Source organism: Trachypithecus francoisi, unplaced genomic scaffold (assembly GCF_009764315.1).
Source record: "Trachypithecus francoisi isolate TF-2019V2 unplaced genomic scaffold, Tfra_2.0 Lachesis_group7, whole genome shotgun sequence".
NCBI lineage: Eukaryota > Metazoa > Chordata > Mammalia > Primates > Cercopithecidae > Trachypithecus > Trachypithecus francoisi.
The window spans coordinates 16,969,005-16,994,288 of record NW_022681472.1 but is presented as its reverse complement, the minus strand read 5'-3'; the positions used below and the strand labels follow the sequence as shown (position 1 = coordinate 16,994,288).

Here is a 25,284-nt window from a genome sequence, read left to right as displayed (position 1 = left end):
ATATGTTATTCTAAATCTTTAAAAACATTCAGGAGTTTATTTCTTTCACTACTTCAAAGTTAGTGTTGCATCTAAACAATCTTTTCTGTTTTCAAAAATATTTTATGTGACATGTTTTGGGAATTTAACTGAAAACTATTTTTGAAATGGTCTATCATTGTGCATAATCCCAAATTATTGGAGAAATAATTGTGAGAAGAGGTGTTCAGTAAAGTGTTTTCTTCTTATGACATCTTACATTTATTTCTAAACAGAGACAAAGCACGGAGGACACAAGAATGGGAAGAAGGGAGGACTCTCGGGAACTTCATTCTTCACGTGGTTTATGGTGATTGCATTGCTGGGCGTCTGGACATCTGTAGCTGTCGTTTGGTTTGATCTTGTTGACTATGAGGAAGTTCTAGGTAAGAATTTTGATATCCTTATGTGAATTTGTAAGGGAGTAAGTGACATCTCTTAGGAGTCTTGAATATTTGTTATCATCTTTTTGTTACTGGTAATTTCTATAGCCTTTCAGTGGTTCTCAACAGAGTGCAGCTGAAAGGGGATATGAAGAGGGTTACCTTGGAGTACTGTCTTTTGAACTTCTTTAAACATGACCTGTAGGTTTTTGAAATAAGGCTTTATATTGTATGTCTGTCACACAGGGAGAAGTTTTATCAAACAGTACTCATTTTCACTATTTGCAGTACTTTTTGATTTCTATTCAGTTTTGTTACATTAAAAATTTTAAAAATACTTGATCATGAGCCACTACATTTATTTAAGGACTTGCTAATGGATCATAACCACACAATATGCAAAACCCTTCCTTAGAGAGGGTTTTCGAAGTACGTCCTTCTGTGTCTCTGTTGGGATGGGGTATGTGTGCACACATATAGATACTGGATGGGTGTGCTGAGATAGGCATATTCTGATATGATTGTGTGCATGTAGGTGTGATCTGTGTGCTCTTCTGAGGAAGTTGCTGTGGTCATTCTGATAGTGTCCTTTCTCCACCTTTTTCCTTTTCTCTCCTGTAATCACTGTAGTTTTTCACGATTTTTTACGTTATTGATTCTATTATTTTGAGAGTCACATTCTCCTTATCTTCCCCAAAAGTCTTTTTTTTAACTGAAATAAAATTCAGTATTATATATATTTGAATGTGTACAGTTCATTTTTTTTCTTTTTTTTACTATATTCATCATTTTATATACCCATTAGCATTATCTAATTCCAGATTATTTCTGTTACCTCCTTCCCCTAAATACCCAAACTCTTCCTGTTTCCCTCTCCTGGGAAACACTAATCTACTTTCTGTGTCTGTGGTTTTGTTTATTCTGGACATTTCATATAATAGAACCATACATTATATGGTCTTTTGTATCTGCCTTTTTGCACTTAGCATGTTTTTAAGGTTCAGTACTTCATTTTATGGCTGCATAATATTCCATCATATGGACAAACCACATTTTGCTTATCTGTTTATCAGTGATGGACATTTGGGTTGTTTCCACTCTTTGGCTATTGTGAATAATGGCCCTCCTCTTTAGTAATCCAGTGAAAGATGTGGACCTGTCACTGGAAAAAATGCACACTTGTCTCTCTATACAATGTTGCATGGGTGATCTCCCCTTGCATTGGACTTCCTGTGCTTCTGCTTTACTTGTCAGATTATATCTTTTTGGGGAGAAAGAGCAAACAAATTTTTGGCTGTAGGAATAACAAAATACGCTTATCTGTAGTCTGTCTTTCATTGAAGTTTTTCATTTTCATTACTTTAAAGAAAGAGTCTCTGGATAGATTGACAGACCAACTGAGGGAGAATTTTAGTTTGGAGACAAATTTCTGAGTAGATCTATGCTTTGACTGACTTACAGTGATATGTTGTTAGGGAATGTATCTTAAAAGAGGACAGTTTAAATATTTGTACTTTTAAGCACAAATAACAATTTTCATGTTTTTACATGCATGCAGCCAAAGCAAAGGACTTCCGTTATAACTTATCAGAGGTGCTTCAAGGTAGGCTATTGGAGTTGCATTTCAAGTCTATGTGTGTTAGTCTCTAACAGCTCATCCTTTTTCTACTAATTTAGTTATTACCTACATCAGAATATAAGCGATAGCACCAATTTCCCATTATGGGTTTGTCAGAAAGGATAGTATTTTCTGTCTTTTACTGTTTCTTGAGTTCTGTACTCTGCATAGCCTTGATTAGTACTTTTTGTTTTCTTAGCAGTTGAAATAACATCCTTATCTCTTCCTTCATCATTATCATTTTAAATGCGTATGTGTTTGCTAAGTCAGACTTCTGTATAGCAAGTTAACCATTTTGCTAAGTAGAGCAAGGGCTCTGGGGAGATAAAGATTGATCAGAGCTACTCTGAACCAAAATTTCTGCCTGCTCTTCTGTAATTTTTTAATGTACTTTATGTTAAAGAAATGATAACAATGCTGCCAACTGTTGTTTTTTTTAGTACTAATGCTGTATTTGAATATGCTGTTTAAAAAATTGCTGTACATTAACATTATTATGTTTCTCCACAGTCATTGTCCAGTAATGAATTAGAATCGTGGATTTTAGGATGCTTTTTTAGGGAGTTGAATGTATTTGACTTTTTGAAATGCTAAACAACAGTGTTCCTTATGATAAATCACTAAAGCCTAAAAACATTTTCTATTCTTGAGGAGGAAAGGTTTTGGTAATATTGTCTCCTCAGCATATCTGTTTTAAGCCCTTTTTTTCTTAGTATAAATGGCCTGTTCTAATTAAGTAGAATAATCCTAAATTTTCCTTTATAATTTCTGAAGCCTCCAGTTTTATATACTTTATTTCCAGAATGGTCTTTTATTTTTAAAGGTTAATTCATGATATTTCTATTATAAATCATGATTGTAAAATATAAAATTAATGATTTTTTAATTTTTAGTACTTAGATGCTATGTAAATCTATTTACATTTAGTCTTTATTTGAGGCTTGGTTGTTTCTTTTGCTTCAGATATTGATAGTGTGATGAAATTTCATGCTTTAGAAACATTAAATTTCAAGTAACTTAGGAATGCATCAGTATTATTTCATATATGCTAAAAACTTTACCAAAAATATTTTTAGCAGTTTAATAAAAATTATTCTGGGGGCCGGGCACGGTGACTCAAGCCTGTAATCCCAGCACTTTGGGAGGCTGAGACGGGCGGATCACGAGGTCAGGAGGTCGAGACCATCCTGACTAACACGTTGGAACCCCATCTCTACTAAAAAATACAAAAAAACTAGCCGGGCGAGGTGGCGGGTGCCTGTAGTCCCAGCTACTCGGGAGGCTGAGGCAGGAGAATGGCGTGAACCCGGGAGGCAGAGCTTGCAGTGAGCTGCGATCCGGCCACTGCACTCTAGCCTGGGCAACAGAGCGAGACTCCGTCTCAAAAAAAAAAATTATTCTAGAGTAATTAGATCAGAATATGCTGTTCGGTCTTTAAAGAAAATGCTATGTCAGTTTTATTTCATAGAATTTGCTAGCTGAACATTTCCTGACTCTCTTAACTGAATTGCTCACTATTTTTAGGTAAGATATTCATTTGACACTGCTTTGCAGAATTAAAAGAGCAAAGAATTGCATTAATTGGTAACATTTATGACTGAGTTGCAGGACTTCACTAAGTTGTAATACCGTATTAAATTTCTTTTCTTTTTTGTTCCATATCCATCATTTCTCCCCTGTTGTAGGAAAACTAGGAATCTATGATGCTGATGGTGATGGAGATTTTGATGTGGATGATGCCAAAGTTTTATTAGGCAAGTACACATTTTCTGTTTTTTGTTAATGGTGATAAAATGCTGGGAACAAATATTTTTGCTTTAATAATATCTATCTCAATAGTATATATCTTAACAGAAGATTTTTCCCCCTTAAATCATATATTTCATTACTGTTAAAAGTTTAAATGGCTTATTTTTCTGCAGACTCTTTCATTTCAATTTACTTTTATCAGTGAATAAGTGTATATCTCTTACACATATATATTTTGATAAGTGTAATAATTTCATGTGTGTTTTCAGATTTAAAGTACTTCTTATTCTGAACTTAGAATTTGAATAGCTAATATCCTAGTCTATTTTTAGATTATGGTAATTATAGATATTCTTCATAAACATTAGACATTCACTTCCGTTTCAAAATGTAAATTTCTACAGGCTTACGTAAATTAATTTTGAAATAAAAGTGATAATAAACATCTTAAAATGTCCCATGCATATTTTAACGGTAGTGCTAAAATATGAACTCCTGGTCTTTTGACCCAGCGTCTTTGTTTTGGAAGTCTTGGACCCTTCTCTTTCATTATCAGAATTACCTGTCTTTATCAGAGATGTTTCTTGTAATAAATAACAATGTGGTGCTCCCTTATTTGTTTTAAAGTGCTGTCTTGCTGGAAAGAATGGTGTTAATTTTAACATGCAAATTTTGTATAATCTGGCCTGTTGAGACTTCCTTTGCTTTTGTATGTAGCATAATATATGTTAAAACTTTTTATATTAGAGTCTTTAGAAAAATAATGGATATGGCATGATATTATACACTAAGCTTATAAAATAATGACCCAAAGAAATTCTTCTTAGTTATACTGTTTTGTGTATATTTTTTAGACATGAAAACACAGTAGGATGCCACATCTGTAACCAATGAAACTGCTTTTAGTAGATTAAATCCACCTCCTTATGAAATAGAGAAAGTTCTATGAATATAGAGTTTTAGTTGTGATTAAAGATAATAAACCTTCCTAATTTTGACCTGTTAATTTTTTTTTTTCCTGCCCATTGGGAATTAATGTTTGCTGCATAGAAACTTCCTATGAAATTTATTTTCTTGTCTTAACTTTAATGAAATTTTCAATGTAGTCCTATCATTGTGTATCTAAATTTGAGTTTCTGTAAATATATTGAATCCTCAGATGACTATAATCCTGGGCATGTAAAAGAAACAAAATTATATAGAACTTATCAGAATGATGTTAATTTCCTTTCCTATAAATGGTTTATCACTTCATTGTATTGCTTTAAATGACAAATTCTGAATAGCAAAGCTCTTTATTTTAAAGATAAAATAAAATATGGGCCAAGTTTTCTTATTTTTAGAAATAATGTTACTCTCATCTACTGTATTTTATTGATTTTTATTTGTTTGTTTTTGCTTAAAACCAGCCATCTGGTCTGTCAGGAAATGTCAGCCATTAGAAATTAAAATGTGGTATTTCTTTGATAAAACACACTGATTTCTATAGCAAACTATTACCTTAATTTGATTTTTAGTGTATTTGAGATTTCAAAAGGTCATCCCCTTTAAGGTTTTTAACCTACCATTAAGAAGCTAATTAATTGTAACTTTGAATATTGCTGTTTGCAGGGACAGTGTAAGGAACTCATAGATTGTGCCATTTATAAGAATTATACACTTGGAGGTGGAACTAAATTGGTGAATATCAAGGTTTATTTTGGTAACTTTACTAATAAATGCATAAAGACAGATCAGATAAAGCTACATAAATACTTTTTTACCCTTCCCGTACTAGTTTGCACTTGGCTTGTAGCTTCAGTACAGATGAAACAAACCAAAGGTGAAATGTTAGGCTTACTTATCACCTCTAATCTTATTTCTGTAGCGTTTGAGTTCTCTGCAGGAAATGCAGCCTTAACTTGAATTGAGTTTTATGACTAAAGTTCTTTTCTGGTTTGTGAGATTATTGTAGTTTAGTGGTGCCTCTGTTACTGGAAGGTTACTGCAAAGACAGCCTGGTGAAATTGTTGGGAGTACAGAGGCTTTAATAGGTTCTGTGTGGTCAGGTAGAGGTTATGGGGAGAGCACTACAGTGAGCATATACCCAAAATGAAGCCAGACTTCCAAGGTACATTCTCACTGGAGAGGCAGCTTAATGGTAAAGTTTAAGCTTTAAGGGTTTAGGTTTTAGATTAAGGCCCAGGAGATCCAAGGGGAGGGAGGAAGGTAGGAAATCAGAGATTAGAGGAGCTGTTGGCATCGCAGGTATAGTAATAATTGAGATATGTTAATCTTTCATAGACTGTGCATTTATTTCATAATTTTTTTTTCTAGATTCTTAAGTCCGCATATATCTAAATCTTATAAATTTGGGGAAATGTATACATTCACATGGTACATTTCACTCAATTTTAGGGTGTGGCTTTTCTTGTGAAATAGAATTAAACATATGTGAGTAAATCAAGACCACTAACCATCATTAATTTTGTTATTTGATTATTTCTGGCCAAGGCCTATTTGATTCTTTGAAAGTGTACTAAGCCCACTTTTCTTCATTTACATAGCTTCTTATTTTTGTGGCCAAATTAACTAAAATTTAGGTATCTTTGTTTGTAGTTCAGATTATTGAAAACTACCTTGTTTGAAAATGTATTATTTAAAAACTTATTTTCCAAATAAAATCAACAGGAAAATGACCCGAGGACTAAATGACGCGAGGACTAAATCCTTAGAGTGACACCACCTAAGGATCATGTGGTTGTCCTTTTGTCCTATGGCTGGCACCTAGCTGGCATCGTATCAGGTATGGCTGGAAAGCAAAAGGGAAGCCAGTCAGCACTTGCTACATCCTGGAAAAACGTTTGTAGACTGATAGATGCATGAGTGAGTTGATGGGAGGAGAAGACCAGACCTTGCCAAGCCAAAGGCATTCCATTTGGTTGAGCCCTGTTCTTAGAGGTTCAGAAGGAGTCACATACCCAGAATATATATTTTTCTCTTTGGACTAGTACTTTTGTCTTGAGAACCAGAGGAAGGTTGCTTTGCTGGGTAAACAGTTTTGTTCAAATGCTTTTGCATATTTGTTGCATATGGTCACCTGTCATACTGAAGGATGGAAAAGTTTTATATTTTACATGTAATACTCGGAAGTACTTATAATATATTGGCAAATGGAGAAAAATAAAGATGTTTATACTAAATATGCAGCTATAATGTTTTAAGGCAGGAAGAAGAAACAGTGTTATTCCCACAGAGACTTAGTTGGGAATATAGATCTTTGTTCACAGCATTTGTCTACTGCTAAATTGAGTGAAAACATTCTAGGCTTGTCAAAAAGTAATTTAAATACCAACTGCGATTTGCGTTTTTTCTTACCAAAAACATGAAGAATGACATAATATAGTTCTTTTGAGTAAAGCAGAGAAAATTTACTGTAATCTTTAAAACTTTTAAATTAGTTGTCATCTTATCCTTTATCTGCCGATCTTGATTGCTGGTAGTTATACTACATGGAGAAATTGTGTGTTGCCAAAGACTTAAATGACCGAATTAGGTGGTTACAACCAGAAAAGCTCAGTGGTCATGGAAGTTCACATTTCTTACAGCCAGGACACCCTACCCTATTATTCCTCCTCAGAATTATGGGCTTGGTATACAGCTTGGTAGTATTGTCAGATTCTGATACCTACTGGAGCTAAGAAACCTTTGCTACCCACAGCCAGTTCTTCACAGGAAAATAACAAATGATAAATACAATATATACTTTGATTTATTTCTATCCTAAGGGCCTGTTTTGGGTCCAGTACTTAAAAATGACAGTTGAAAGGGGTCTTAGCAATAGAAGCTAATTTCACAGGCCCATAGGGAGAGGAGTTTGGAATGTTCCTATTGCAAGCGACCAGCTAAGGCCTTGATCAAATTTCATATCGGTAGGCAAAGTGAATTATTATTAATAGCTGACTCTTGTCATTGGCCGGAATTACAGGACCATGAGTTAATTGCCAGAGTTTTATAGAGCTACCACGTTTAATAGTGTTAAAATTTAAGTGTTAAAATTATCTGAGTTACATAATTTCAGTGTACTTATTCCCATCTGTGGATGCTATAAATGGTAATACTGCTAATTATATTAACTCCAGAATTTCCTAACTTAACTCCAGGTCTTAAGTGGGGTACTGGTGTGGGGAGGGGAGAAGTTTGAGGAAATAAGCCTTTCTAGTTTGAATGAATGAATGAATGAATGTGTGTATAATCAACTCTCAATAAAATCTGGTTGGTAAATGAGCAAATCTGGAGGTTGTCAGAGTATATATCTTTTTTTCTCTGATACTGCTTTTATTCACTCTTCCTTTTACAGTCAGCTGATTTTCCATTACTGTCTATTGATTTTTGACTGATAAAATTTTGTCTTTCAACTCAACACTCTAATGAGAGAAAGGCAAACCTAGGTAGGGGCTGGTAGGAGTGGTGAGGATTGGTCAAATTGTGGCTTTCTTTTGACATTTGATTGAGAGTTGATTGTAAGGTGTGCATTGTAATGGACTTCTTTATTTTCCAAATACCGTTTCTGTAAACCTCTCTGACCATGATGCACATCGCTTTTGAGATCGCCCTTCCTCCACTTCTTTTTTCCACCTAACTGCTCTCCTTATTTTCTCTCTCTCTTCCTTTATTCTTATGTAGGCCTGACCAAAGATGGCAGTAATGAAAATATTGATTCTCTTGAGGAAGTCCTTAATATTTTAGCAGAGGAAAGTTCAGATTGGTTTTATGGTTTCCTCTCATTTCTCTATGATATAATGACTCCCTTTGAAATGCTAGAAGAAGAAGAAGAAGAAAGCGAAACCGCAGATGGTGTTGATGGTACGTCACAGAATGAAGGGGTTCAGGGAAAGACTTGTGTCATACTGGATTTACATAACCAGTAGCTTTGATTCAGGGACTGAAGTCATTGGCAAATGAACACCCGAAGCAGCCTCCTTTTTCTTTTCTTTCCTTTGCTTATGCAGGGCTTAATGTGCAGTGGGGCGGTTGTGATCTTACCGTGCAAGTCAACCATGTGATCTTGCCCAGTACAGCTACTAGCTAGTCCCTTGCTCGCTCAGCTCCCCCAACTTCTATTGAAGAAAATGGTACTCCTCATTCTTGTAGTCAACTACAAAGTACACCGAAAATGATGTTCTTGGTGGTATAATTGGTTTCTGTATCGTTTTGTTTCAACTCATGTATTCACTGAACTAAATTTGGACACTTAACAGCAGATTGTGTTGTGCTTAACCCTTGATGCTTGTCTTTCTAACACACTATTAATTAAGATGATTCTAATGGATTTCAGTATAAAAATATTTCTGGCATGATTTTTAAGTTAAATGCTTCTCTGTTCTTTAACATGACTGATGTGTAAAATGATGGTTCTTTACTAAGCTGATATTTTTTATTGTAATTTGTTTAGGTTTGTGTCAGATAGGTTCCTACAAATTTCTATGTAAAATTCTGTGTTAATGGTGCTTTTGAAATAATTTAAAAATAACCCCATGTTTTTGCCTTAGAGTAAGTTAACTTACTGTTTTCAGATAGTAGCATGACGTATTTCTGTCTATGAAAGCAAAATTTATTTTCAATTTTATTTCCAAATATACATTCAGAGAAAGTAATTTGTATTTTTTTTTAAAGTAGGCATATTACACATGAGGGAATATGTGAATATGTATCTTAATGTTGTACATATTAAAATTATTCATCCTAAAGAAGTCTTTTTCCATTTTTTCTTTCATTGACTTATTAATTGGATATTGATTTTGGCTTAGATATAATGTGATTTTTAGAATTATAAACTTATTGAAGTGGTAATTCCATTTAGGGCAGTAAACTTTTCCCTTTAGAAAACCTTAAAAACATATTTGAATCAATTTCTTTAAAAATGAGTTTGCTTCAATAGTAACAAAAACAGTTGTATCAGCTATATACAAAATGCATTTCTTAAAATGAGATTTCATCAGTTTCCCCTCAAGCAAAGCTCTTCTAGGGATAAGGAAGATAAGGAAAGGGATGTTATTTTTTGAAGGAGTGATGTTCCATGGTTTTAAATCTCTTCCAGCTTCTCTAAGATTTTGCTTAATGTTTGTCAGAGAGCTAAAAATTTGAAAATGTTTGCACTTCTTCACATTTTATTTAACTATAATTTCTACTTTTCAAATATTTCTTGTCTCCTATATCTAATTAAATTACTTTCAGTAAGTGTATCATTCATCCATTTATTCTGAGGGGACTATGACAAATTTAAATTGTTAGAAATTACTCTTGTAGGCTGTCATAATAATAGCCTGAAAGTAGCGGCCTCAAGTCAGCACGGGACATCCATCCCCTCTGCCCACCATTTACCTGTGTCAGGGAAGACTGTCCAATTTGCTAATATTATTAAAAAGCAAACATTCTATAGCGACTTTTGGATGTGGATATACACACTGGACAAATAATCTCTTAAAGTTTAAATGGCTATTAAAGCTCTAATTTGTCTTGCTTTCGCTAATGGGCAAATATGTTTTATTCTGTTAATGCTTCTGATAGTCTGTTAAAGCTTCTGTTTTCAAATATTCAAGGTCTTCAGTTAAGCTGTCACTTAGTAGCATGTTCTCCAGCAAATGAGTATCATTCAGTAATGTTCCTTCTGAAAATGTATTCAGTCTTTTTGTTTATTGTGTCTTCTGCTTTTATACTTGGGTAATATGAAATATCAGAGTTTATTAGGTTTAAATTCTAAAGGAATCTTCAGCCCCACTCAATGAAATTCACCTAGCCAAATTTCCAAGATATACTTTTTAAAGCAATCTTATTTGTTAACATGTCATTACTACTAACACTAGAAGATATTTGATTAATTGATGAGAATAATTAAATTTTGTGTTAAAAATATTTGAAATTATTAATTTTTAATCAGACTTTGTCATACTAATTCATATTTTATGTACAGAAATTAATTATGCTTTATTTTTGTAAGTGAAAAACAAGAATGTGGGATAAAAATTTGCTACTTATTTTGTACCACCTCTCATTAGTTCCTCTGAAAGCCTCTGATGAAAGTGACACCCAGGTAGCTGACGAACCCCTGACTTCTGTGACTTCCGTCACCATGTGCCTAAGGCTTGTATGTGTGTGTGAGATAAAATAAAAGTATTTGCAAAACTGTGCTATAAAGTATCTTGAAGCAGATCAAAATTACTTAACCTTAGTTTGATTTATTATGTATTGCTATAATTCTTAATTTTCTAAGGGTGTATTTTCTAACTTTCTGTTTCATAAGTCTTCCTTGCTCATGTCTTTTAAACTTAAGAACTAAATTAAGGCAAAATCGTATCCCATTAATTTGAATATTTATATAGTTACGGAATTTTAAGTTATACTGTATTTACTTTACCTTTTCAGTTTTGAGCAACCAAAGAAACTCTGTGGAACAGGCTCTGTGTTGAGATATAGCGTTGTCTCCTCGGAGTCACTGTTCTGCCTTCTGCGGATGCGCTGACGTTTGTCCGATTGCAAAGGTGCTGGGTTCTCTGGAGTTTGGCACAAAAACAAGACAGCAGCACTCTTGGGATTCTTTTCAGCCCTTTAGCTTCCTTCAGCCTGCCTTGCTTTGGGGCATGAGTGGTGGGTATAAGTCAGTTGGGGAAGTGTCTTCTGGGTGCCAGTTTTACCCAGTCCTGAGGTCTGGCTGTCAGCCTGCTGCCCTGGGGATCCTACAGACACCTCAGTGCTGAGGACATATGGAATAGTGGGCTGTCCTGCTTTTTCATCTTGTCCTTGGTTCTTTCTTTTTAGAAATTACCTCCCTGTCTTATAGAACTGTATCCAGACATGAAGGAACGACTATTTTCTGTTTGAATTGTTTTTATTTACAGTAAGATAGAACAGATTGTCTACCCCGATGTTTGTGACTTAGGAGCATTATCAAAAAATCAGATCTAGCATAGCCACTTATTCTTAATTTGATCACCTGGCAGTTTACTTTTTGGGAATTGATGCTTCAAGACTCTTTCTAGATAATTTGCTGGGCTAGCTCCTTAAGTCTATAAAACATATAAGAAATTTTCTGTGATTTGGCATGGAATCTTTGATCACAATGCATATTTGGAATACTTAAAGAAACTCAGTGACCCAGACTTTATTTTCATAAGTTAAATGATGGAACCAGTATGCAGAATTCACTGCCTTTGTTATTGGTTGAGATGACCTTGTAATACTTAGGAGTTAGATATCAAGTAGTTTGTGGACTCCTTGAATCTAGGAACCAGATCTTAGGTTTTATTTGAATTCCCCTTCAATGCTAAGCCCCACATGTGTTATTCATTAATATCATACACTGGTGTGGATCCTGGTGGGTGAGGAGTTACTAAGTGCATAATAAAATACTGAGTTGCGTGTTTTTTTTTGTTGTTGTTGTTTTTTTTAAAGCGGTTTAACTGGTAAAATTACTGGACATATTTTTTTGCAATAGAAATGACATTTTGAGTTTCTATAACAAACTGACCTATGCTAACAAAAGTCTTCAGGTGACCTTTCCAATCTCCAATTTGTATTTGAATCTGCATTTTACCTTTTTTCTCTGTCTCTGGTTGTAATCCCTTTCTGTTTATTTAGTCTTTCAGTTATGTTCTGATCCTCCATTCCCCACTTATTGTAGAGGGTTGGTGGGTTTGTAGCTGCTGCTGCTGCTGCTGCTGCTTTTAATCTGTACTATATTATTATATCTGTTTAAAAATAAAAAAGAAATTGGTGTAGGGTCCTGACATGCGTTTTACCAAGAGTAGATATCCATTCTAGAGGAACAGTCTGCCTCACTAACTCAGACATTTAGGGCCTCTTTTTGCTGTGTGTAGTCAATGTTGAAATGATTGTGATGTTCCATTATGGGACAGAGGAAGGTGAGAAGGCTCAAAGTGACTCACAGGTCTCACCAGAAATGATGGGAGTGGCTGAAATGATCTGAGTATGAAGCGATATCCAGACCAATTCTAGAGCTGACTGTCTGAAAGTCTGAAGTAGCTACTTGTGTGTCTGTAATGCAGCCAGTCTTCTAAAATCATGTCTATTGCATGTGGTGTAACCACAGATCTATCCATTGGCTTAATGGTTCAAACATTTTAATTTCATAGAGAACATTTGATTTTGAAAATGTGGAATAGTGGCCTGAGGCAGTTGCCAAAATAGCATGAATTTCCTTTAGGCAACTCTCTTATGTTCTAAGGGAAGAATGTAAGACTTTTTTTCTAATTTCTGTATAGGAATTCCCAAATAGTTGCCAGAGCTATTAACTATCATCACTTTAAATACTTACATCAAAATAAGCATAAAAGGATGAAAAGAAAGTAAATAGCATGGCAGTTATTTTTCAACATGTATTTTAAGCACATCCTAATGCTTCTTTGATTATTTCTTAAATTGAAATATATTCTATTAATTAAAAACAACTTTTGTCTGAATGGATTAAGAAATACCAAGATGTTTCCATTTTTGCTCGAATTAATAGAATTTTCTTCATACTACTTGGAAACTATTTTTGAAGAGCCTTTGTGTTGTCATGAATTTTATTGATTAGTGGAATGTTCCTTTGTTTCTTTTTTTCCCCTAGACATTAGCTATGGTAGTAAAGGTAGAAAAGGAGAAAAGTAGGACATGCTTCTGGCATTTTGGCACTGTATGGAGAATCTACATCAACCATAGTTACAAATGATAAGAATTTAATTTTGTCAAGAATTAGGGAGAATAGAAAGGTGGGCCTTATGTACCTGCCTTGTGGTTTCCCCTTAAGTCCACTACCTAATGCCCACAAACTAATATATTTTTTCCCCTCTACATGCTGCCACTAATCTTGGATTGCCAATGACCTGTTTCTCCATTACTGCATTTGCCATTGTTGCTGGGGGAAAAAAAAATCTGTTTTAAAGTTACCTGTACTGATCCTCCATTGGGGACGTGCTGCTCCGACAGTTTGCCTCATTAGCAGTCATTCTAAACCTTTTCCACACCCTTCCTTCTTCCAGGGTCAGTTTATTCCTCTGTAGAGATGATTTTGCTTTCTACTTTCCTAAGATAATCTAGTGTGGCTTCATTCCATTATTTTCTTCTCTCTTCCCTTTACAACATTACTGTCTCGGGATTTTTTTGAGCTATTGTTTCTTCTCTCATTCACTCCTCGTTTTTTCAGACATTGCTTCCCTCTGGTTTCCAAAGCCAGCCCTTTCCCTTGAGCCTGTACCTCCTCCTGACCTCATCACCTCTCTCCTGTTATGAACTTAGCTTCTTTTTCTTACGTACATGCCTGCGTTTCCTCGACTTTCAAAACAAAACCCGGATAAAATTCTTCAAACTCTTTTTCCTTTTCTGTCCCCCTCAAAATCTAGGGAAATTCCATGTATGATCAGTTTTCTTCTAAGGAAATAAAGAAGGCTGATGTGAGCACCCTAGGTTTTTGGTCACCTTTCCTTCCACATATGTTTTCTCATCATTGTGGCATGACTGCCTTCTCTACTGCTTATAAAACTGTATTCTGAAGAAACTTAAAGGATGTTTAGTAACTAACATAGTAAAATAGTGTCCTCATCCTAAACCTTTGTTCATTCCTTCCTTCCTAAAACTGATCATTTCACTTTAAAAAAAAAAACCACACATTTTCTTTTTTAAAAAAATTTCTTTTCATTTTATTTTAAATTCTGGGCTGTAATTTTTTTTTTTTTTTTTTTTTTTTTTTTTTTTTTTTTTTTTTTAAGACGGAGTTTCCCTCTTGTTGCCCAGGCTGGAGTGCAATGGCACGGTTTCGGCTCACCACAGCCTCTGCCTCCTGAGTTCAAGTGATTCTCCTGCTTCAGCCTCCCTAGTAGCTGGGATTACAGGCGCCCGCCACCATGGCTAATTTTTGTATTTTTAGTAGAGATGGGGTTTCACCGTGTTGGTCAAGCTGGTCTCGAACTCCTGGCCTCAGGTGATCCACCTGCCTCGGCCTTCCAAAGTTTTGGGATTACAGGCGTGAGCCACTGCAGCCGGCAAAAAAAAAAAAAAAAAAAAAAAAAAAAAATTTAATTTTTTTTCTTGACTCTCTTTTTGTTTCATTATTACTTAGGGACTCCTTTATTAACTGTTTTTGGTGGTATGCTTTTTTCATGTCTATATGCTTTTCTTCAGAGACTGAATGTAATAATTTGTTAAATTATTAGCTTGGTCTTTGTTATGTCAAAAATATTGAAAAATTATTGGCTATGTTTTTAAGTTCAGAAAAACATAAGATGATCCTTTGGAGTTTTGTATTGTGCATTGCACTTTGTTCATTTGTTCATTGGTATCACCATAAAGATTTATACCCAAACCAAAAAAGTTTAAAATAAAGTACAGCACTGTTTATTTTTATATATTTTACTAATCTAATGCTAATCTAATATTTTGGTTTATTCATGACAGAAGTTAACTCTAGTCTTTTCATCTATGTAGCTCTTTTTACCTAGATCGTAACAGCGGGGTAGGGAGAGGGCAGTCCGGGTTTCCTCACTCTACTTTTTAATAGGAAAATCTGGATCTGCTGTGGGAGAACATACAGGAGTCAGGAGGGGAACATAGTGGTACTAGAAGCATATTTTAATGTTTTATGCTAATGTGTTTTACATATTGGATTCTACTCATATATTTAAAAGTGGGCATTACAAGAATAGTTTTGGTATTTTATTCTGAAATAAACTTTAGTGGAGAGTGATTGGAAATAGCACTCAGTATTACTGGGTGATACACTGTTTTTGACAGCGTTTAGGAAAGAATCAAGTTTTATCTGTGAAAAATAATTGTTAAACACATGGGACTAAGTACTGGTTGTGGTTATCTATGTATTTCATGTAAGTGGACAAATATAACCATAGTCACTTGTTTCCACTTTTACGTTGTCAACGGTAAGAGATACTAATACATTTTTGAAGAATATTGATATTTCAACCAAAATAAATTACCATTCTCAAATGGATGACCTCAATCGATAGATACAAATTGCTATCAATAGTGAAAGGGGAGGTTTGAACAATATAATAGTACAAACATCTCATACTGAAAGTAGAAGTTTTGAGAAACATACAAAGTGGGTTTTACAACAGCTGGAAAAAATCAGATGGCTTTGGGGACCTTCTTGTGACTACACCTTAGACCTTCGTTCTTTAGTGACAGGCTATGCCACCCTTCCTGAGGAGAGGAACACTAAACATTGCACCTCCAACCCTAATGTGCCTAAGAAATGTATTGGCAACTTGGATTGGAACTTTACAAAGTTTGCCAGTACATAGCATAAACCAGCCTTTATGTGACTGAGAGAGAGAATTGGGAAGATCAGTTCATTGGGATGCTAAATACAGCCTGGTTCGAATAAGAGTTAGAGGTATATTGTTAGAGACTCAAAAATAAATCCATTATCAGAACTTTCATTTGCCATGAGAGGAAACAGAAAGTTATTGCAAAGTTTTTAGAGTGAAAAATGTAATATGTATGTACATAATACTGTCATTCTTACTTGCTCGTATAATTTTTTAAAAGACAATTCGAACTGATAGAAGAGCAGTGATTTTTCAAACAGTAAAGATGAACTCTATCAATATATGCTATCCTTTTTTGGATGGCAAATGTGATTGAGTAGTGAAGTAAGGTCCTTGGCCCTTCACTCTGGTACTTTTAATTGATCATCTGTGTCCCAAGCGGAAGTCTACCACTGAGTAGAAAATGCCATTTCCAGAGGCAGTTAAGGATTTCTAACGCCAACAATTCTTAAAGATCTAAGCCAAATTGTGAAGTTGATTAAATCATAGGCCAATTATAATGCATTTATCTGTTAAAGACAGTGAAAGGAAGTCTTTAAAGTGACAAATAAGAGAGATATTGGAGTATTTTTTAATGATGAATTTAAGTAACAACATGATTTATAGTGACATTGATTTTACCTTTTTAATAGACACTTATTTTTGAATTCCATTAAATTTTCTGTTTATAACCCATTTTCATCTTGTAAATATCAACAGAAGGACCCAGTGGGGTAGCCAAGAGAAAAACTAAGGCTAAAGGTATTTTCATTTTTTCAAATTAGCCTTGAGTGAATCAAGTTTAATGTTTGAAAATGCATGACATTTTCTGGGAATGTTAATCTTGCTACTAATGCTAAACATTATTGCTTTTGGGTCTTGCTTGGGGGCACCTTAGCTTATAAGTAGTTTTATCAAGATTTCATCAAATAATTTTCTGCTTCAAGCCTATAATTTTAAGTCATTATCTTTTCATGTTATCAAAGCTTTGTAGCAGTCTTTAAATTAAGAATGTATAAATTATACAAATATCACGTTATATTTATGATGTATATATTAAATTTACATGTACACATCTTACCTTGTTCCCTAAAACCTTTCTTACTTTGATTTCTTTGAATTACTTTTGGGAAAAAAAGATGAAGTCTTCAGTAATTGATTTTATTTCTCCAAAAGCTCTCATGACACTCTGTCTTAGAGCACAGTAAAAGCTAGTGTGATTCAAATGTGTAGTTTTCAGTAAAATGAAAACTTATATGTATAATGTAGAACCCTGCATTACATTTACATAGAATTTGCTGTGTTGGATATTTTAATTCATTAAAAATTATTGACCGGGCACGGTAGCTCACACCTGTAATCCCAGCATTTTGGGAAGCTGAAGTGGGTGGATCATGAGATCAGGCATTTGAGACCAGACTGACCAATATGGTGAAACCGTGTCTCAACTGAAAATACAAATATTAGCTGAGTGGCAGGCACCTGTAATCCCAGCTGCTCAGGAGGCTGAGGCAGGAGAATCGCTTAAACCTGGGAGGTGGAGGTTGCAGTGAGCTGAGATTGTGCCATTGCACTCCAGCCTGGGTAACAGAGTGAGACTCTGTCTCAAAATACTACTAATAATAAATAAGTTATTATACCTGTCAGCCATTTGTAGACTAACAGCTCAATGTTACAGCCTGACTTTATATGCCAGTGATTATTCTTGTTCATATGTTAGTAGTCATATTCTTTGTGGGTAAAGGCATGGGGGATGTGCATGTTTTTCTTTATAAGCCTGTGATAATCTTGTGACCATTTCAAGGGCTTGGTATATTGTTTGTAGTTTGTTTTTTGGTGAAATATGAACAGATGAGACATAGTATGTGATTCACAGGGTTTTGTGATTTATATTTTAAGATCAGGAACTTTTAATGGTTTAACCTATCTCTCATGAATAATTTCTGGGGACGAAAACAATTTTTACCATCTTATTTTTATAGAAATAGTGATGAAACAAAGGGACAATAAAATATTTTACTTCTTGGTCTGGAGAAGCAAATTAAACATTAAAGACTGAATATTTTTAAAAGCAGTTTGCAGAATAAGACATGATAGCATTGCACATGCATTTTACTCTTTTGCAATGCCGGTATCTATGTTACTATTCAAACATCACTGAAGTAGAATGAAGACTCAGTATGATCCTGAATGAATTCTGTTCCATATTCTTAAAAGACTTTAATAAGGTTTTTTAGGAAGAACTGAAGAATCTCCTGGTTGATCACCAGGAAATTCAACTAATGGAGAAACCCTATGTGATGTTTTTGTTTGTTAATCCAGGTTTTATTAGACAGCCTAGAAAGATATAGTACTTTTAGTGAGCACTGCAAATCTAATGCTCATTTTGAATACCGTTTGTGCTATGTAAGTTTTACGTGATTTTGATGGGCAAAAACATCTTTCACATTTTATTATATTAAATAAGTATTTCATCTTCTTTGTGCTTAAATGTGGCATTGTTTCTGCTTAAATGTGGCATTGTAAACACCTTACCTTATGATTTCCTCATGAGAGTACAAACAGATGAAATTCAGAGCTTTTGCTAACTGCTTTATTACCATGTAAAGCAAGTTGAAAGCAATACCTTCCATGAGATTTGGAATTAGCTGTGTATTTCATTTAATTGCTCTCGCAACCCTATGAACTAGAAGACATGTGTTAGCTTGAGTGGCTCTACATGAATTAACAGGGATATATACTTAAAGGAATACTGATTTCGTGATGAACATAAGCAGAAAGGGAATTCTAATTTTTCCTTTTAAATACTACAGATATGTAGTGTTTTTTAAATTTTTAAAATTTAAGTTTCTAAAATTTTAAATCATTTTGCAATTTTAAAATGATTTAAAAATTTCATACACATGACAATTTTTTGCCTAGTTAACTAAGAAAATTAAATTATATTTAATGTTATTTACATATATTAATCTTCAAAGAAGCACGTGTATTTTAAGGACATATGTTTTTGTTTGAGCTAAACATTTTAAATTATCTTTGTATATATTCTTACAAATTACGAAAACTTTGTTCTTATGTTGCCAGTGTTCCTTTAATTATGTTATTATAGTTATGAAGTGTGAGTTAATAGTTTGTGTAAAGTACTGCTTTCATGGTGCAGTTTTATAATATTGCATGCTAATGTTTTAAGATAAGTCATACTATATTTCAAGATGGAAAATATGACAAGCTTCTAGCATTTTTTAATAGTTGATATTTTATAGAGGTTTGCATCTATTTTTAGCCACCATAAAGACTAGTGAATTAAAGTAACTTTCTGAATGTGCATTTCCTGTGTGTGGAGAAAAAGAGAATACCTTTCCACTAACTTCCTGTTCTGTGATTAAGAGATCTTGTCAATAAACATTTTTTCCTTTAATTGGAAAATCTGAAAGTTAAAGAACTCACTAAAGAAGAGCTCAAGAAGGAGAAAGAGAAACCTGAGTCAAGGAAGGAAAGTAAGAATGAAGAGAGAAAAAAGGGGAAGAAAGAAAAAGAGGATGACCGAAAGGATAAGAAAATTGCTGATGCAGACCTATCCAGGAAGGAGACTCCTAAGGGTAAAAAGGACAGAGAAAAAGAGAAAGTGGACCTAGAAAAAAGTGCCAAAACCAAGGAAAATAGGAAAAAATCAACAAATATAAAGGATGTTTCTAGTAAAATGGCATCCAGAGACAAAGATGACAGAAAGGAAAGTAGAAGTTCTACCAGATATGCACACTTAACAAAGGGAAGTACCCAGAAAAGAAACTACTAAAGCTCTGGCATCATCATCTCAGAACATCGTCATGTTCCAGATTGCAATTTGTTACAAAACGGAAAATGTAATATTGCTCTGATTGGTGAAGGTGTGTAAATCAGTCATTGAATGTATTATTGGTGCTCAGCAAGTAAATTATCTGAAATTTAAATATACCGTCTCATGCTTCTAAATGTAAAAACATTTTTAAAATATGTCATAGAATATGATGTAATAACTTCTATTGATTGATCATGTGTTCCTACAAATGTATATGTATCATGAATTTTTATGGATTAATGTATTAAATACTTTCATTGATGTTAAATAAGAATATTAAGATATTAAATGTTATTTCTATGCAGAAAAAAAAAGCCTGGTAACTTCTTCAAGTGTGCTAAATACTCAGGGAGATAGGATTTGCCCTTTGTTTTCTTCCCTCCTTCCCCTTCCTGCTTCCTTGTTTCTCGTGGGCACCTCCCCAGGCTCATGTGTCACTGCCTTCCCTGAGTTCCCCCACTCCAGCCCTCCCACAGCCTTTCAGGGGCCATTCTTCGGGCTTTTCATGGGTTCTCCTTCCCCTTTTCCTTCTTCTCTCCCCTCTTCTAGTCTCCCTCCCCGAGTCTTTTACTCTCTCCTTTCCTTCACTCCTCACCTCACCCCTGCCCCTCACTCCTGCATGCTTCTCACTCCTGACCTCCTTACAACAACCCCACCATTCTCCCATCATCTAGCACATAGTGCTTACCGTGTGCCACATACACTGCTCGGAGAACTCTGGCCATAGCTACAAATAAAGAGGAGAATTGTATTTAGAAGAACAATTTCAGAACACTTTTATTTATGATACCTTTATAGTCTTAGAATAACTGTAGAAAGGTTTTAATTATTTCAGATTAGGATGTGCTTTCATTTTATATCACACTGTTTTTCTATTATTTTGGTTGAATGGCATACATTTTTCATATTTGATTGTGTCATTATTGTTTACCATTTCTAAGGAATTGGAAATGTAATCTCTAAATAGAGATCAGAATTTAGCACCTCAGAAAACATTTAATAAAAGTGAAGTTTTAGTCAGAAATATAATTCTACAAATGGTTTGTACTATTCTGTGCCTCAAATATTAAATATCTAATTGTGACTACTGTGAAATGCAGTTAGTTGATAATGATAAAATCTTTGTGGTAGCATTTTTGATTCTGTTATTGTTAACCTTATTAACAATAGAATCAAAAATGCTACCACAAATATTTTATTTTCAAATAGATTTATTAATAACAATAAAAAATGCTACCACCATATTTTTTAAAACATATTTATTTACTTTTCTTTGAAGATCTTAAAAATAGAGATTTTTGGCCTAAAGATATTTCAACTCAGAAATGAGTACATTTAAGTGTAAATATTTCTAAATGTATTGTACACCTTTTTCTTATGTTAATGCCTTTTACTATTTAAAGTCAAATACTTTACGACATTTAGTTGACAGAAATTTCAACTTAATAGAATTATGCAACAGAGATGAAATCCTAGAGGATAATATCTCTAATATAATCCTGTTATTTTATTGCTTAAAAACTAACACAACTTGGAGTTTTATGTTTTGATTAGTCAGGATTCATCTTAGCTCACTTCCCAAGTCTTCACAGTGCTGATTTCTGCCTGACTTATTCTATTTTGGAGATGCTACCAGTTGGTAACCAAGATGGCCCTCAGCAGGCTCTAGACTAGTCTTTCTAATTTACCAACCCCAATGCAGATGGCTCTGGGAGAGAGAGTTCCAGTTGGCCTGCTTAGGCCTGGTGAACATCTGGGACCATTTTTGTAGTTGAAGATGGCGATTCTTCCCAGGCGCACACCTGTGCACAAAGCTTTGGAGTGGGAGTTGAGTGGGTCCCACTCAAACTTCATCAAACCTAGGGCTTCTGGGACAAGAAAGTGAGGCTTTGAGAACTGGATAGAACAAGAAGCAAAACATGTCCCCCAAGCATATGAAAGTTAAACGATTCTCAAACCATATCCCTGTGTTAGATCTTTTCTCATGTGATAAATGGAATGCTTTTTTTAAAAACTTATGTACAAAATATTAAGTGCTGTCTTCTCTAAAGATTTTTTGTTCTCCCTTGAGGAAGGGCACATTATAAGTGAATTTGTTGAGAGCATTCTAGTAATTTTTACCTTAGTTTTTAAGCTCAATGTCTATGGGGCAGAAAATACATAAATACTAAATTCTAAACAAATGAGTGAAAATATTTTGGAATAACCTAATCATCATAAGCACATAAGAATTGTCTATTGCTATTTAGTACAGTACTTTGAAATGTTTTGGCTATATCATTGATTTTTTCCTTTGACTGTTAGCTCAAGAATTGAAACCCCTCAGCTAAAACATTTAAAGATCCTTTAAAAGCACTTGTAGACTAGAACTTGATTTATTTTTTCCCTTCTCTCTTCTTTTCCCCTTTCCTTCTCTTTTCTTTCTTTTTGTAAATGTTTCAACTAACTTTTATTGAAGTTGAAGTCACACTTTATCCAACTGCCTTAACACTTAAGCTTCAAGTAAAAACAAGCTTTCAGTCATGATTAGTGGGTTAAAGTCATGCATTGCACTCTCAGTTTTACACTTTTTATTCAGTAGGTTATTTCTGTATTGTTTACTTCATATTGTTTTCCAAGTGTAATTAAAACCAGAAAGGTTACCTTTTTAAATAAGCCAGCTACAACAAGGACAAGAAATTCACAATACTAAGTAGTTGGGAGTCAGAAGCTGTTTTTGGGAAGACCTGAAAGGGTTTAATTACTAAAAATGTAAGTTTATTTTGCCTTATCCCTGACAAGATTTGATTGAAATTATATTATGACATGATACTTACAAACCTTTTAAATGACATTATTGGCATAGTTTTTGTAAGCTTTGTAAGAAAAAGACATTTCACATTTTAGTAGCACAATCATTGTTAAGATAGTCAATTTTGTGAAAATATTTGAGTGCCAATGAATTTTTCCAAGGATGATCTTATGTCTTCTATATATTGTAATATTTAGACACTTCCTTTTGAAGCACTTACATCATCATTGAATTTTTTGTCATTTGTTGTGTCATCAAGTTTCTGTTTCATTTTCTAATGGCTTCATATGTGAATGAATTTTAGTTATTCCTAACATCATTGGTGTCACCATTTTGAATTTTTTTAAAAAACAAGATTTTCAATTTTACTTTATAGGTAATTTGCATTGTATATAGATGATCCTCTCCAAATTTCACAATGAGACACTGATGAAGAAATTGATATAAATCAGTCAGCATGAACACTCTAATTAATCCAGAGGACTACTTGAGTTAATTCTGTAGGTAGTTGCTTTATTGAGAATATTTTATATTATGACCTGTTCAGCTATTCAAGTTTGTAACTTCAGAGGTTACAAACCTGTAACCTATGGTTACAAACCATAATGATACTTGGATAATAAAGATTCCCCATAGACATTTGCATTGAAAAAGAAAAGGAGTAAACAAGTATCATTTTTAATTTGAAATGTTTTAAGTTAACTGTAATGTTATTGTCCATGAAATGGGTCTGGTGACTTAGACTCTATCTCTTCACATTGATTTCTTTCTCCTGTGTCCTCAATTGTTTCTTCTTCTGTTAATGCCCACTGGTAATAATTCTCAAAATTGATTGCTCAGAATATTCCATTGTAAAATGCATCTTGGAAATGATTGTTTTCCTCATTTGTAAACTGAAGACCATGGCTGTTCCTCAAGGTGGTTCTCAGAAGCAGTCAATGTTGCGTATGTGTCAACAGCCAGCACATTGTTGGGCATTCTGTTTCCCTTTTTCACTGGTAGAATAATAATAGTAATAGTCAACCAAGATGTCTCAGTCAGGGTTTAAAAACTTGGAAGCACTGAAACTGTGATTCCTGTTCCTACTTTTGTCAACAGATTGCAAAACAAATATTTAAGTCCTTTATCTTTTGTAATGAATGTGTCTTTGTGAAATGAGTATACTGCAGCCTGATTTATTCTACTGATATCATTGAGGGAGCGAATGCAAATAATTATAAATGTTACACATGGGTGAAGCTATAAGAATGCTTAGTTTTTAAAAGAATATTGTGACAACATGAAAATGCAAGATATAAAGGCTAGACAAAAAGTTACGAAATAAACTATAGCCTTAAGTATATGGAACAATCGAGAAGCCTAATAACCAGCCTAATTGTGAAAAACTTATGTTTGTTTTGTATTCAGATCACATTTTTCCATAGACGTGATTTTATGGTCTTCAGAGATTATTTTTTACTCTGGTCCACAAAAATTGATTTAATTCTAATATCCAGTTCTGCAAGTCTCATTGTAACTATGTTTCTATGAAAAGTACATCTATCATTCTGCCTTGGGATATTAGGAATATATTTAGTTTTACTTCTAAATGTTCTCCGGAATTTCTTGGGTTACATCCGTGGTATTAAATTCATACAGATACCTTACATGGACAAAAATCATGGATTGACTGACATAATTGTAAAGCCCAGGAGTAGTTTTGGCTTTTTTCTTTTGTTATGCTGGATCTAGGTGCTCAAACAATGTTCTCAACCTCCACCTGTCTATGGGCCCTCAGGAATGTTGGCTTTCTTCTGAGGCAGTCTCGTGTGCTCATCTTCAACCCTACTCCTTATGGGGTGGGAGATAAGAAAGCTGTGATTGGTGACACCTTGGGATATGTGAGTGCCCACTTTTAAAGTGGTGGGTAAAAAAGAATTGGATTCCCCTAAGGAAGTTAGTGTGTTTTTGCCAAAAGGAGGAGGAATTGGTGCACTGAAAGCAGGCAGATGATGGAGTTTGTTTTCCCTTTTTCTACCCATCCCATTCCTACTTCTCCCCCTGCCCAAATACAGAGAGGTGAATGGGATGGGCCAAAATAGGTATTTCAGAATAAGAAGCTATGGAGCTAAACATTGGGTACTCATGGGCATAAAGATGGAAACGAGACACTAGAACTTCTAGAGAGGGGGAGAGGGAGGGAGACAAGGGTTGAAAAACTAACAATTGGGTGCTATGCTCATTACCTGAGTGATGAAATCATCCATATTCTAAATTTCAAAATCACACAATATACTCATGCAACAAACTTGCATGTGCTCCTTGAATCTAGATAGAAATTGAAATTATATTTAAAAATAAAAATTAAAAAACTAGGGAGAAGAGAGAGATCTCATTCCAAACAATTATTGGTCAACAATAGTTTTAGACCATTGAAAGAATATAAGAGAATATTGACCTGGCAATAAATATTGCCATTTAGATGTCAGGTAATGAAGTTTATTTTGCTGTTAAGCTCTCTCCATTTTGCCCCATTCTGTTTAAAAGAAAAGTTTTTGTGTTTAGGAAACTAAAGGATGGGTGATATGTAGCAGACCCATAAGGTTATT

At 34.2% G+C, this 25,284-nt stretch overlaps 1 protein-coding gene across 13 annotated transcripts in view; it reads left to right on the top strand.

The window, feature by feature from the left end:
• ASPH (aspartate beta-hydroxylase) overlaps positions 1-25,284 on the top strand; it is a 220,819-nt gene that overhangs the window by 41,237 nt on the left and 154,298 nt on the right. For 3 of the 13 annotated variants that reach the window (XM_033203411.1, XM_033203418.1, XM_033203415.1), the window contains exons 2-5: positions 255-404; positions 1,960-2,004; positions 3,705-3,773; positions 16,788-16,829. In XM_033203411.1, coding sequence (XP_033059302.1) covers positions 255-404; positions 1,960-2,004; positions 3,705-3,773; positions 16,788-16,829 — 306 coding nt within the window. Of the gene's footprint in view, positions 1-254; positions 405-1,959; positions 2,005-3,704; positions 3,774-8,433; positions 9,501-16,787; positions 16,830-19,501; positions 20,220-25,284 lie in introns of those variants that run through there. The other 10 variants (XM_033203412.1, XM_033203416.1, XM_033203420.1 and 7 more) reach the window with 6 other exon arrangements.